The sequence below is a fragment of the Gallinula chloropus genome, assembly GCF_964237585.1.
Source record: "Gallinula chloropus genome assembly, chromosome: 1".
Taxonomy (NCBI): Eukaryota; Metazoa; Chordata; class Aves; order Gruiformes; family Rallidae; genus Gallinula; species Gallinula chloropus.
This window is the reverse complement of record NC_140085.1, coordinates 1,624,315-1,638,505: the sequence shown is the minus strand read 5'-3', so window position 1 is coordinate 1,638,505 and position 14,191 is coordinate 1,624,315. Positions and strand designations below refer to the sequence as shown.

General features: G+C 58.1%; 1 protein-coding gene across 1 annotated transcript in view; it reads left to right on the top strand.

Annotated features, from left to right (window-relative positions):
• Positions 1-12,582, top strand: part of TASOR2 (transcription activation suppressor family member 2) — a gene marked incomplete at its 5' end in the record, with an annotated part of 57,397 nt that extends 44,815 nt beyond the window's left edge. Inside the window, 7 exons of the mRNA XM_084279227.1 lie at positions 1,927-5,218; positions 5,303-5,442; positions 6,172-6,297; positions 7,271-7,424; positions 8,662-8,767; positions 11,120-11,301; positions 12,300-12,582. Of these exons, the coding sequence (XP_084135353.1) occupies positions 1,927-5,218; positions 5,303-5,442; positions 6,172-6,297; positions 7,271-7,424; positions 8,662-8,767; positions 11,120-11,301; positions 12,300-12,418 (4,119 nt within the window). The 3' untranslated portion in view covers positions 12,419-12,582. The remainder of the gene's footprint in view (positions 1-1,926; positions 5,219-5,302; positions 5,443-6,171; positions 6,298-7,270; positions 7,425-8,661; positions 8,768-11,119; positions 11,302-12,299) is intronic.
• Between the last annotated feature and the right edge of the window lie 1,609 nt (positions 12,583-14,191).

Here is a 14,191-nt window from a genome sequence, read left to right as displayed (position 1 = left end):
CACCACAAAGAAGAAGCTTTCAGGCCTCACTTGGGGTTTGGATGTCCTCTTGGACTGAGCTGGCATCCCTGGACTGTGGCATGAGCTGTGTCTATCCCTGTCCAGGGGAGCAGAGCCTCAGCATTGATGCTTTCCAAGGGGGAGGAATCCCAAAGAGCTAGAGCAATTCAAGTCTCAAGCTTTGACCTCTCTTCGTGGTCTCAGCTGCAAGCTCTGTGAGCTCAGGTGAGGTCTCAGACCAGGAGGAGAGGAACCACAAACTCCCCAAACAAGAACTCAAAAGCTTGCCCATCTCCTGTGGGCACCTGGATTTGCCTGTCTGTGGTCTCAGCAACCCACAGGTGTCAGGGGGCACAGCACAGCCTTTCCTCCTTTGGTTTGGGAAAGCTGAGGTTTGCTGGCTCAGAGAGATCTCCCCACCCAACCCCCCCAAGAGTGCTCTGCAGAATTTCCCTCACTCCTCCAGTGAAGTTAGTTAATATTTCATTCTGGAAAGGGGGGGTTTTCATTAATTTTTACTGTTTCCACAGCCTGCAGATGCTCAGGAGTGACCATACTTGGTTAACTATAAAACAGGGGTGTCTGCTGACACTTTTCATGCCTGAATTCTTCAAATAAAACCATTCCTATAAACCTTTGCCCTCAATGAACCTGCAGCTGCCATCAGGCTGCAGCTGTTTTGTATGATGTGGTGGTGGAGGTGAAATCCCAGTGGGTTTTACCACCTGGGTGTAGTGCTGTGAAGCTGGCAGAGGTGTTTTGGGTGGGAATGTGGGACCATCCTCCCTAGTGTCCATATAGCATGCTCTGGCAGATAAACTAAGCTTTGTAGAGGGGAGATGCTGCTACCTCTGGTTACCTCTGGGCACGGGCTGATGGCCCCTGAGGAGTTTCACATACTATTTAAAGCCATTCCATGAAGTAAAAGAAGGTTCAGAGTGGTGTGGTTGACACAATAGAAGGAGAGGAAGCCATCCAGAGGGATCTTGACAGGCTGGAAAAGTGAGACTGGGTGAACCTAATGAGGTTCAACACTGGGAAGTGTCAGGTGTTGCACTTGGGCCAGAGAAATCCCAGCCATGGATACAGCCTGGGAGAAGAGCTCCTGGAGAGCAGCCCTGCTGAGAAGGACCTGGGGGTTCTGGTGGGGGAGAAGCTTCCCCTGAGCCAGCAGTGGCTCTGGCAGCTGGGAAGGGCGATGGGATCCTGGGCTCCATCAGCAGAGGGGTGGCAGCAGGGACAGGGAGGGGATTGTCCCTCTCTGCTCTGCCCTGTGAGGCCCCAGCTGGAGTCCTGTGTCCAGAGCTGGGGCCCCAGGACAAGGAAGATGTGGGACTGTTGGAGAGGGGTCAGAGGAGCCACAGAGATGCTCAGGGGCTGGAGCAGCTCCCCTGTGGAGAGAGGCTGAGGGAGCTGGGCTGGGTCAGCCTGGAGAAGAGAAGGCTGTGGGGGGACCTCATTGCACCTTCCAGTCCCTGAAGGGACCCCAGGAACAGGAGGGGAATGGGCTTGTTAAAGGGCAGAGACTGGCAGGACAAGGGGGCTGGAGTGAAGCTGGAGGAGGGAAGGGAGAGATGAGATATTGGGGGGAAGTTCTTTGCAGAGAGAGTGGTGAGGGGCTGGAAGGGGCTGCCCAGAGAGGGGGTGGGTGCCCCGTGTCTGGGGGTGTTCAAGGCCAGGTTGGCTGGGGCCCTGGGCAACCTTGTGTAGCTCCAGGCCTGGAGGTTGGTGGCCTGGAGGTTGGTGGGTAAAGATTGATTAACCTGGACTTAGAGCTCAAACTAATGTCCCCAGCTGCTGTTGGGCTGGAGTTTGCTCAGACTCCTGGAGTTTGAGCATTTCAGATACCCACATTCACCTGTGCTGCTGTCTCAGCTCCTGCATTTGCCTCCCTTGAAGTTTCACCTCTGAACTGTGTTGTTTCAGGAAGAGCCACCCAAGGAGGACCTGCCAGCCCCTACGATCACCCCCAGACCTTCTGATGAGCTTGGTGATGCCATCCAGCCCCCAGCTGCTCCCAGCAGGGAAAACCTACACAGCCAAACCCTGAACTCCAGTCCAGCTCCCCAGAGTGATGCACCCAGTGTGCTGCATGGACGTGGAGAGCAGGAGGAGAGCAAGTGGACAGCAGGGTCAGAAAGCAGCCCCAGCCCTCCCAAGGATGGGGAGAGCATGGGAGGTGCTGAGCACTGTGTGGAGCTTGAGGATGGCAACTGGGATGCTGGACATGGGCCACGGGGTGCCTGTGATTCAGTGTTTTCAGAAGCAAGGCCCAGAAGTGCAAACCCTGATGGAACCAGAGGGGAAGGGAAGGAATCACCAAACCCCCATGGACAATCAGAAAGAGAGGAGGAACAGGTGGAGGAGGAAGAGGAAGAGAAAGAGAAAGAAGACTCTCAAGATGAAAGCACAGTCCTGAGGCCTGCTGATTTAGCAGTCTCTGAAAGCAGTGGTGCTGATGTGGAGCATGGACACAGTGAGCAGAAGCTGGTGAATCCAGTGTGTCCAAAGGACCTTGGTGTTCCTGGAGAGGACCCTGTGCCCAGCCCCACTGCCTCAGCCTCCCCCTGCCCAGGAACATCACTCCCAGTGCTGTCAGATGGGACTGGGACTGGAACTGGCCCTCAGGGGCTTCCTGGTGAGATGGCACCAAGCCTGGACACGCTGCAGGAGCCCTGTGAGGTTCTGTCCCACCGAGACATAGAGATGGGTGGTGTTAATGTGGCACAAGCAGACAGTCCAGCCGATGTGGGGTCACCTGGTGGCAGTGGGTTGACGCTGCAGTTACCATCTGAGCCTGGGGCACAGCCAGACAGCGTTGCCTGCAGCGTGGGACCTGCTGGAGAGACGCTGGAGGGCAGCTTGGAGGGGAAAGACAAAGATCGTGCGCCCTCTGCAGAAACGTGGGTGCCTGCTGAGAGCAAAGCTGCTGGCAGAGCCAGCCTCGAGTCACCATGCAGCCAGGGACTGCCACCAACCTTGTCCCCTGACTCCAGCTCTGTCTGCCTGACATCTCTTGATGGAACAACAGATCCTGGGGCTGCTCCAGAAGACCAGGAGGCCGTGGCAAGCATCCAGTCTCCATCACAGAGTGACCTGGGAGGGAGCAGCTGCCTTTCCCAAAAGTGTGGAGGCAATGTTTCTGCTGACATCCCTTTGCTGAGCACTGCTGGATCAAATCAAGAAGGGAACAAGGCTCTTGTGGAGGAAGGATGTATCAGGCCTTCTGCCAGCCAGATGGATGTTCTGGATGACTCCTCAGGAGCAGGTGATGGCCAGGGCTTTGCCTTTGACTGCACAGCCTTAGCTGGTGGCTCTGAAGCTGGGGAGAGTGATGATGTGTGCCAAAGTGGAGAGAAATTCCCCAGGAGCCATGAAACACACACAGGGATGGTGACCAACCCACTGCAGGAGCCAGAGACCTCTCTTCATGTCCTGCTGGAATCAGAGCCCTCCTCCTCGATGAGAGAGGGGGTGACTGCCATGAAGGAGCACCCCAGGCAACAGCAGAGCTCCCCAAATGGCCTGTCCCCTCCTGCTTCTCCCCCCAGGCAGGACCCTCTCCCCTGTGGTGGAGATGCAGAGCCCCCCCACCATTCATTAGAGCAAAGCAAGTGGGACCCAGTCCTGCCCCAGCACGGGAAGCCCTGCGAACCGGTGGGTGCTGCAGAGGTGAGCGCGGCTCCTGAGAGCCCAGATGGTTCCTTAGAGCCCCAAAGTGCAGAAGAGGTGAAAAAAGACCCAGGTCTGGGCTGTGCAGAGAGCTCCCCCATGGATGTGCTTGTGCCAGGGAACTCAGGATCCATGTCTCCTCCTCCTCCTCACCATCACCAGGCTGGTCTGCACAGCACTGAGCCGGACTCAGCCCTTGGTGTGCACCCCAAGACGCTCTCTCCTGGCAGGAGTTTGGCTCCCCCAGGCACCTGCCTGAGGTGTGCCAGCCCTGAGGGCCAAGCTGAGACCCACGACAAGGAACCCATCTTCCCTGAGGATTTGGAAGAAGAAAGCAGTGTCCCTCTTGCCAGTCCTGCATCCTTTTCAGCAGGGGAGTTGCTGGTGCCACTGTGCGAGCCCCGGTCTGCGCGCAGCGAGGGCGAGCAGGAGGCTGAGGGATCTGAGGCTTTTGCTGATGCCAGCATGGAGGTGGGAGAAGGAGAAGTCCCCAGGCTCCCCTTCCCAACGTTGCCATCCTGTGCACCCAGGGGAACCTCTGGAGACAGCCTGGAGCTTAGTGACCCTGAAGATATTTTGGACATAGACCCAAGGGCAAAGCAGCTCCCCAGCCGGGACAGCCACACGGGCTTGACCTTTGAAGATGCATTTGAGTCTTCCTCTTGTGACTCAGACCAGGAATATTTTGGGGGGGCTTCACAATCCCTGCTCCCATCCAGGAGATCCTCCAGCACGAGATCCATGGTTGCTGCAGGCACAAGGACTAACCACGACTCCTCCACCCCCAGCTCAGTGCACGGGGAGGGTCTCAGCAAGGACTGGGACTCGCCGGCTGCAGAGGTGGGCTGCTCACAGCCTGAGCTCAGCTGGCTGAGCAGCCCAGGGGGGACAAGCAGCGGGCACATCCCACCATACATCGATATTTGGGACAGCCAGGGGATCCCCAGGGCCTATCAGAACTTTGTGGTCACCAGAAGGTGTGGGGAGAGAATGGGAAACGTGCAGCCTCTGAAGAGGCGCAGCCGCCGCGCGCGGGACTCTCATCTGCAGAAGGTCCTGACAGGGTCTTGGAGGGGTTTTGAGGGAATCACCCAGCACACTTTGGACACGGAGTGTCTCCGTTTCCATTATAAGCTAAAACAGATCCTAGGGAGTGGGAAACCCCCTTTTTCTACCTCCAAAAGCATCTTCCCAAGAGACTTTTCTCCCCAGGTGACGTCTGAGACGTTACCTGTGCAAGAAGCTCCCCTCCTGCTCCCCCCAGGGAGCAGGAGCCCTTTGCAGGTGACCATCCTGCCCACCGACACGTGGCCGAGCGGGCTCGGCTGCCACCGGCGAAGCGGGTGGCATCAGGACCCCTACACCCTCTGGCAGGACACCCTGTGTGATGAGAGGAGCAGGGCCAGATCCCAAACCCCAAGCCAGGACCACGTGGCTCCTCCCTTCCACCTCACTAAGCTCAGATACGATGATAAGCTAAAGGACTCAAGGGGGGACATCGCCGTCATCCTCCATGAGTACGCCGGGTTCAACAGGGTGCTGCTGAGCCAGGATGGGGTGGGGACTAAGGGTGGGGGGCACTGGGAACCCGAAAGTGACTGGACAGGCCTGTCCCTCCCTGGGAGGCCAGCCAGTGTTGAGGAGATGATCGCAGACCTGCGCAGCACGCTGGGCTCCTGCCTGCGCAGCGTGGCGGAGGAGGCCTGCGGCCGTGCCGGAATGTTCTACGTGGTGGAGACGGGCGAGGAGCCTTTCTTTGGGAGAGTGAAGGTAGGGCTGGTCCTGCTGGTGTGGGTGGGGATGGGTGGCCCAGGGGTGAGAGCTGAGGGAGAGCTTGTTCAACCTGGCTCGAATGGCTTTTGGTTCCATTGAGCCAGGAGCCACCTCTGGCGTTTCCTCTCTTGAGGGTGGGGAGGCTCTTCAGAGTGGACTGAGGGGCTGAGCCCTATGGGATGAGGTTTAACAAGGCCAAGGGCAGAGTGCTGCACGTGGGACATGACAAGCTCATGCAGAGCTAGAGGCTGGGGGAGACTGGCTGGAGAGCTGCTGGGAGAAGGACCTGGGGGTGTGGGGTGAGCTCAGCCTGAGCAGGAGCCAGCAGTGTGCCCGGGGGGCCAGGAAGGCCGAGGGCAGCCTGGCTTGTGTCAGAGCCAGCGTGGCCAGGAGGGCTGGGGAGGGGATTGTGCCCCTGGGCTGGGCACTGGGGAGGCTGCAGCTGGAGTGCTGGGTCCAGTTCTGGGCTCCTCAGCACCAGAAGGCCATGGGGGTCCTGGAGCGAGTGCAGAGAAGGGCAACCAGGCTGGGGAAGGGGCTGGAGGGCAAATCCTCTGAGGAGCAGCTGAGGGAGCTGGGGGTGTTGAGCCTGGGCAAGAGGAGGCTGAGGAACCTGTGGAACAGGCTGCCCTGCTTTGGGGTCCCTGTCTTGTTCCTCTCTCCTTGGCCCCCAGCATGCCTGAAGATCTCTCTGTACAAGCCCCTCTCATAGCACTTCTCTTCCAGGCCCTGCTGGAGAAGGATGGACACGTGGAGACGGAACCGCTGAGCTTCTGCGAGGCCAAAGGCTCAGACACTGACAGGCTGCTTGTGGTCATCAGGAACGAGGACATTTCCTCACACATCCACAATGTAAGGCCCCAGTCTGTCCTCTCCTACCAAGCACCATTTTTGAGTGTCATAGAATCACAGAATCCCAGCCTGGTCTGGGTTGGAAGGGACCCCAAGGGTCCCAGAGCTCCAACCCCCCTGCCACAGGCAGGGACACCAACCTCCAGGCCTGGAGCTACACAAGGTTGCCCAGGGCCCCAGTCAATCTCTCTGGGCATGGAGCACCCAGGAGAGGAATCAGCTTGTTAAAGGGCAGAGACTGGCAGGACAAGGGGATGGAGTGAAGCTGGAGGAGGGAAGGGGGAGAGGAGATATTAGGGGGAAGTTCTTTGCAGAGAGAGTGGTGAGGGGCTGGAACAGGCTGCCCAGAGAGGGGGTGGGTGCCCCATCCCTGGGGGTGTTCAGGGCCAGGTTGGATGGGGCCCTTGGGCAACCTTGTGTAGCTCCAGGCCTGGAGTTTGGTGATCCCTGCCTGTGGCAGGGGGTTGGAGATCTGTGACCCTTGGGGTCCCTTCCAACCCAGCCTAAACTTCTCCTGATGCAGCTCTCTTTCTCCTTGTCCTGTCACTGGCTACCAGGGAGAAGAGATTAGCCCCCACCTCACTGCCACCACCTTTTAGGTAGCTGTAAAGGGTGATGAGGTCTTCCCCTCTTAAACATCTCATAAAAACATAAACCCTGCCAGTTCTGCTTTGCTTCTGCCTCCATTTTTGGTCACTGAGTAACATCACCAAGTAGCCCAGCTCAAAGGAGTCAGGCTGGGCTTATTTTCTGTAACAGAGCAGTTCAGCCAGGCTTTAGCTCCTGGGCTGCAGTGAACATCACAGCAGACTGACCCACCCTGTATCACCATCCACAGCTTTGAGGTTGGACTCTGGAGACACCAGAGGACAGGGTGGGCTCCCCAGGTCTCCCAAAGATCGGGTGTGAGTAGCAGTAAAGTGCAGAGCCTGGAGAAGAGTGGTTGTGTTCTAAGTGTCTCTATCCTGAGCAGGTCCCATGCTTGCTGAAGTTGAAGCACTGCCCCAACGTGGTGTTTGCTGGAGTGGACACCCCAGAAGATCTGACCAGTCGCATGTACCAGGAGCTGTTTCATACTGGTGGCTTCGTGGTGTCAGATGATGAGGTGTTGGAAAGGGTGACGCTGGGTGAGTCTGGCTCTCCAACACCTGTGTCAGCTCCCAGCCTTGTCCACTGGTTTGCTGATGCCTTCCCAGAACTTGGCAGCACCATCTTCTGCTCTGGCTTTAGTGGGGACAGTTCTGTTTGTCACCTCAGATCCCATCTGGGTTGGGGGGACCAGGTCAGGGCTCCCAGAACTGTCTGAAGTTTGTCAGCCATCTGTGGCCAGGGGCTGTGCAGGGGGGAGACCTTGCTGCTGTCTTCAGCTCCCTGAGAGAAGGGGGTAGAGAAGACAGAGCCACACTTGTAGAATCCCAGAATCCCAGCATCTCCTGAGCTGTGGTGACCCCTAAAGCCCACCCAGTCCCACTCCTGGCTCCACACAGCCCCAGCCCAGTCAGAGGTGGCACTGAGGGCATCGGCCAGGCGCTTCTTGCCCCAGCCCAGCTCGGGGCTGGGACCCCTTCCCTGGGGAGCCTGTGCCAGTGCCCGACCCCCCTCTCAGCACAGAACCTCTTCCTAACAGCCACCCTGACCCTCCCCTGGGGCAGCTTCACGCCGGCCCCTCGGGTTCCAGCCCTGGGCCCCAGAGAGAGGAGAGAGATCGGCGCTGCCCCTGCGCTCCCCTGGGCAGGAAGCCACAGACCCCAGGAGGTCTCCCCTCAGCCTCCTCTTCTCCAGGCTGGACAAGCCCAGGGCCTTCAGCCTCTGCTGGGGAGACTTCCCCTCCAGCCCCTTCCCCATCCTGGCTGCCTCCTCTGGACACTCTCCAAGAGTTTCCTGTCCCTCTTGTCCTGTGACACCCAAACCTGCCCCCAGGACTCGAGCTGAGGCCGCCCCAGCACAGGGCAGAGCAGGACAATCCCCTCCCTGGCCTGGCCATGCTGGATGCACCCCAGGGCAGGGTTGGCTCTCCTGGCTGCCTGGGCACACTGCTGGCTCATGGGTACCTGACTGTCCACCAAGACCCCCCAAATCCCTCTCAGCACAGCTGGCCTCCAGCCTCTCATGCCCCAGGCTGGGTGTGTAGTTCCTCCTGGAGATGTGTGGTGATGGGACAAGAGGTGATGGAGCCAAGTTGCTCTTTTCCTGTTCTGTATTAAGAGGAAAACTTTCCTAGCAGATGTGTCCAAATACCAGGACAGGCTGGGAATCTTCAACCTTGGAGATGTCCAAACCTCACCTAGACAAAACCTCAGGTGGCCCAGCTTTGAGGCACCCATTCCACCCTTGGTTACCCCCTGGCTCTTGCTTTCTCCCCAGGCCAACTGAAAGAGGTGGTGAAGGTCCTGGAGAAGCTGAACAGAAGTGGGAGGTGGAAGTGGCTCCTTCACTACAAGGAGAGCAAGAAGCTCAGAGAAGACATCAGGTAATGGCTCTGTGGTGGCAGCTCCTTCATCCCTCCTGTCCTCATCACTGCAGCAAGGGTGTACCCACCAAGTGTAGTGCCTTGTTCACAGGGTGAGCTTGGAGCCTTTGGTTGAGTTTTGGCCTATTACAAGCCAAATTTGAGGGGTTGTTGTTAAAACAAGACCTGTTTCTCATCAGTGAGAGGCTGTGGGCCTCCAGCCTGGCCTTGCTGGACATCACCATTCCCATGAGAGCCAGTAAAGCACGATAGATTTTGCTTTTTAGTACCTACATGAGATGGAGCAGCAGGACATGGGGCCTGGAGAGGATCAGATGGCCTGAAACACCACATCTCACACGTGATCCTGGATGAGGCAGAGCTCTGGCAGCTGCTCCATGCACCCTGCTGCATCTCCAGAAGGCCATTCCCCCCTCATCTCCTTGGCAGAGATGCCCTCTGTGAGCATTACAGCCTGTGAGGGCCTGGAGGAAGGGCACACATTTCCTTTGAGGAGCTCCACTCTCTCTTCACTGCTTCCTTTACTGCCCCATCACCTGTGGGATTTGGGGGAGCGATGAGGAGCTCCCAGTTTGGAGAGGAACTGGGGTGTAGGGTGTAAAATCAGCCCCCTCTGGGAAAAGCAGAACTCCTCCTGTTGGTATTTCCTACTTCTTTGAATTAACTTGCAACAGTGTGTAGTGAAATGGTGCAGATTGAAAAGGAGAAGTAAGACTGTGAGTATCATCCATGGAAACGGCTTGTTTTACTCCTGGTTGAAGTCAGAGGGGGATGTTTGTGTTGGGCCAGGCCAGTAACAAAGAGGAAAAGGGTCTGGACTCTGTGAGCAGAACCCTCTACAGAAAAAACCTCCTCCCTGCTCTCAGGCTTTAGGTGACAGCACAGTTACTCCATGGAGTAACCCTTCTGCAGCCCTGGCCTGTCAGTCCACGAGCATTGAGGTGTTGCAGAAGCTCAGGGTGTTTTGTCACAGCCTGTGAGATGAGTTGGTGGTGATGGTTGGTGTCCCTGCCTGTGGCAGGGGGGTTGGAGCTCTGTGATCCTTGGGGTCTCTTCCAACCCAGACAAGGCTGGGATTCTATGAGGATTCTACAGGTGTGGGGTGGATGCCACTGGAGAGAGAGTAGTTTACACCAGTGGGTTTCATGTAGCATCACTGACTCCTGTGTGGTGGGGTGATGAGCTGTGGTTGTTGGAGCTGCCTTGAGTAAGGGGTCCTTGTGCTTTCCTGGTGTGAGCTGTATGGTGATGCTGCTGCCAGCTCCATGAGCTTCTCCCCCCTCCCCTGCCCTGCCAGGAGGGTGCAGAGAGGTGGGCGATGGTCTCTGCAGCCAGGGGCCAGGAGCTGGGCCAAGGGGCAATGGGCTCAAGCTGCCCCAGGGCAGGGTCAGCTCAGCTGGGAGGGCAAAGTTCTTCCCTGGCAGAGTTGTGGGGCTGTGGCACAGGCTGCCCAGGGAGGGGGCTGAGTCCCCAGCCCTGGGGGTGTTGAACAGAGGGGAGATGAGGTGCTCAGGGAGCTGCTTTAGCACAGGACAGGGACAGTTGGACTGGATGATCTTAAAGGTCTTTTCCAACCTGGTGATGCTGGGATTCATGCAGGGCAGCAGATGTAAAAGCACCTGTGAGGCTGAAGAAACTCATGTGGGGAAGGGCAGGTCACAGGATCACAGGTCAGGGTTGGAAGGGACCTCTGGAGATCACCCAGCCCAACCTCCTGCCACAGCAGGGTCACCTTGGGCAGGCTGCACAGGACAGTGCCCAGGATCACAGGGTTTGGATGTCTCCAGAGATGGAGACTCCACAACCTCTCTGGGCAGCCTGGCCCAGGGCTCAGGCACCCTTGTGGTAAGGAAGTTCCTCCTCAGGGTCAGGTGGAACTTCCTCTGTTCCAGTTTGTGCCCATTGCCCCTTGTCCTGTCACTGGGCACCACTGAGAAGAGTCTGGCTCCATCCTCTGGACACCCACCCTTCAGATATTGATCAGTATTGATCAGATCCCCTCTCAATCTTCTCTTCTCCAGGCTGAACAGCCCCAGCTCTCTCAGCCCTTCCTCACAGGAGAGATGCTCCAGGTCCCTCATCATCCTCATACCCTCCTCTGGCCTCTCTCCAGTTGTTCCCTGTCTGTTTTGAACTGGGGAGCCCAGCACTGGACACACAACTCCAGATGCAGCCTCACCAGTGCAGGGCAGAGGGGGAGGAGAACAGAACCTCCCTGGACCCACTGCCCATGCTCTCCTCACCCCTGGGTGCAGTAGGTCCCATCACTCCTCCTCCTCCTCCTCCTTCCCTGGGGTGAGGAAAAGAGGGGTGAAGCCCTTCCCCTTCTTCACCTTGCCCCTCTCCCAGCAGGGTGGACTCCAATGCCCACAAGAAGCACTTGATCCTCAAGTCCTGCCAAGGAGCTGATCTCATCGAGGTGCTGCACTACCACCCCTGTGACGCTGGGGGGTCCCCCAACTCCCACCACCTCACCTGCCTCTTGAACCTGCAGGTCCAGCAGGTGGGCGCCCGGTTCGCTGTGTATCTCACAGGTAAGGGGGCCCCTTCCCCCCCAATTCCAGCTGGGAGCAAAATGAAGAGGGGTTTAGGGTGGGGTTTTTTGGGGGAGGTTTGCTCAATTCTGCCAGGTTTTTTCCCAGGCTTGTGGATCACAGACTCACAGGGGTTGGAAGGGACCTCCAGAGATCATGGGGTCCAACCCCCTGCCAAAGCAGGGTCCCTAGGACAGGTCACACAGGTCGGTGTCCAGATGGGGCTGGAATCTCTCCAGAGAAGGAGACTCCACACCCCCTGGGCAGCCTGTCCCAGGGCTCCCTCACCCTCACTGGGAAGAAGTTCTGCCCCAGATTGGGGGGGAACTCCCTGTGCTCCAACTTGAGCCCATCACCCTTGTCCTGTCCCCACAGACACTGAGCAGAGGCTGCCCATGGCCCCCTGTGTCCCACCCTTCAGCTCTTGAGAACCATTGATCAGATCCTCTCTCAGGCTTCTTCTCTCCAGGCTGAACAGCCCCAGCTCCCTCAGCCTTTCCTCACAGGGGAGATGCTCCAGGCCTTTCAGCATCTCTGTCCCTCCTCTGGACTCTCTCCAGGAGATCCCTGGCTTTTTTATCCCAGGGAGCCCAGCACTGGACACAACACTCCAGGTGGGGCCTGAGCAGGGCAGAGCAGAGGGGGAGGATCCCCTCCTGTCACCTGCTGCCCACACTCCTCCTGATGCCCCCAGGATCCCATTGTCTCTCTCAGCCCCCAGGGCACACTGCTGGCTCATGGCCACCCTGTCACCCACCAGCACCCCCAGGTCCTTCTCCACAGAGCTCCTCTCCAGCAGCTCATCCCCCAGCCTGTTTTTTTTATGTCACCTCCTATTTCTGGCCTTGCTGGGCTGAAGCTGCTTGTGCAGCTCTGCCCTTCCTCTGCTGGGGCTTGTAAACCAGAAGTAACTGGGGTGGGATTTGGGGGTGTTTGCTGTGGGTTTTGGAACAAACCTTTTGCTCCTTTGATTTATGGTGCTGCTCTTCCTTCTGCAGAAAAGCCCAGCAGCAGCAGGGAGGTCCTTGAAAGCAAAGGAATCCTGGTGGCTGATGTCAACACCTTCCTTGGCACGGTGGAGAAGGTGGCTGCCCCGTTTAGACGAAGCTACTGGTAAGAGGGGAAGTTTGGGATTGACCCCCCACCCCCTTCTCCCCCAGGGAGGCTGGGAGTGGCTCCCACTGTGGTGTCAGGGTGGCAGTCAGGGAGCTGGGCTCCAGCCACCCCCAGAGCAGAGCAGAGCAGAGCAGAGCAGGGCCCCTTCTCCAGGGCTGGCTGCAGGATCCATTCCTGCTCTGCTGCCCCTCAGGGTTGACTCCTGAAGCTGGAGGCAGGGGGGCTCCTGCTTGGCAAAGCCCTGGGACCCACACCAGTGCTTCTCTGGGGGCAGCTCTGCCAAACCCAAGCAGATCAATAACCTCAGTCACATCTCTTGTGTTGCAGGTGAAGCCAGGAAGCAGCGACACCGCTCCTGCCCCAGGCCCTGCAGCCCCAGGTTGGGCATCCCAGTCCTCTGTGGGACACCCAACTGTCCAGTGGGAGCTGGAGAGGTGGCAGAGGAAGCTCAGCTCTGGCTCTGTACATAGGAATTATTTAAAGTTGGCTCCTGCAGCTCCTCCCAGGGATTCACTCCCAGGTGGGACTGAGGTGATGTTTCACATGACACAGGTTTAACTTATTGGAGTGTTCTCAGGTGCTTGGAGCCCTGGAAGACCATAGGAAACTAAAAACAAAACCCCAGCTGTTTACTTGAAGGTGAGAAACAACAACCAACAAGCCCAGAAGGTGGTTGCCCATGGGACTGGTCCTCTGTGTACTGTACAGCAGCCACACACAGGGTGGGTTGTGCATGGCAACGGGGTAGCAGCGACCATCGCCCGGGCGGCGCGGCGCCCGCGGCCGCCTCCTCCACACTACATTTCCCTCCTCCCAGCCCCTGCCTCTTGGTACCAGTTCAGTGCTGGGACTCCAGCACCTTGTAGCACGTGGCAGCCTTGGAAAGAGCCAGGCAGGAGGATGCAGGAACAATAAAGCTCTTTATTTATGGTCACACCAACAGAGGAAAAAGGCCCCCCAGTAAAGACTGTGACATCCCTGCCTGGGGAGAGGGGGAACAGCTGTCCTCTATTTTCTAATAAAAGGCTGCAAGATGTTCTGTATGGGGGCTCTGGGCCTTTGATTAATGGAACTGCTGGGGCTCCTGTGCAGCACCCAGCCTCTCCTGGCAGCAGGGGAGGAAGAACTGGATGGGGGTTGGGAGAGATGGGAGTGTTTAAGTAAGTGCAACAAAAACATGGGCAGACTTGGGGCAGAACAACCCCTGGTAGTGTTACAGGCTCAGGGCAGAGCAGCTGGAGAGCTGTCAGGAAGAGAAGGTCCTGGGGGTGTTGGGTGAGCTCAGGCTGACCAGGAGCCGGCAGTGTGCCCGGGGGGGGCCAGGAAAGCCAGTGGCATCCTGGCTTGTGTCAGAGCCAGCGTGGCCAGGAGGGCTGGGGAGGGGATTGTGCCCCTGGGCTGGGCACTGGGGAGGCTGCAGCTGGAGTGCTGGGTCCAGTTCTGGGCTCCTCAGCACCAGAAGGACATGGGGGTCCTGGAGCGAGTGCAGAGAAGGGCAACCAGGCTGGGGAAGGGGCTGGAGGGCAAATCCTGTGAGGAGCAGCTGAGGGAGCTGGGGGTGTTGAGCCTGGAGAAGAGGAGGCTGAGGGGAGCCCTTCTCCCCACCTGCCCTGCCCTGCCAGGAGGGTGCAGAGAGGTGGGTGATGGTCTCTGCAGCCAGGGGCCAGGAGCTGGGCCAAGGGGCAATGGGCTGAAGCTGCCCCAGGGCAGGGTCAGCTCAGCTGGGAGGGCAAAGTTCTTCCCTGGCAGAGTTGTGGGGCTGTGGCACAGGCTG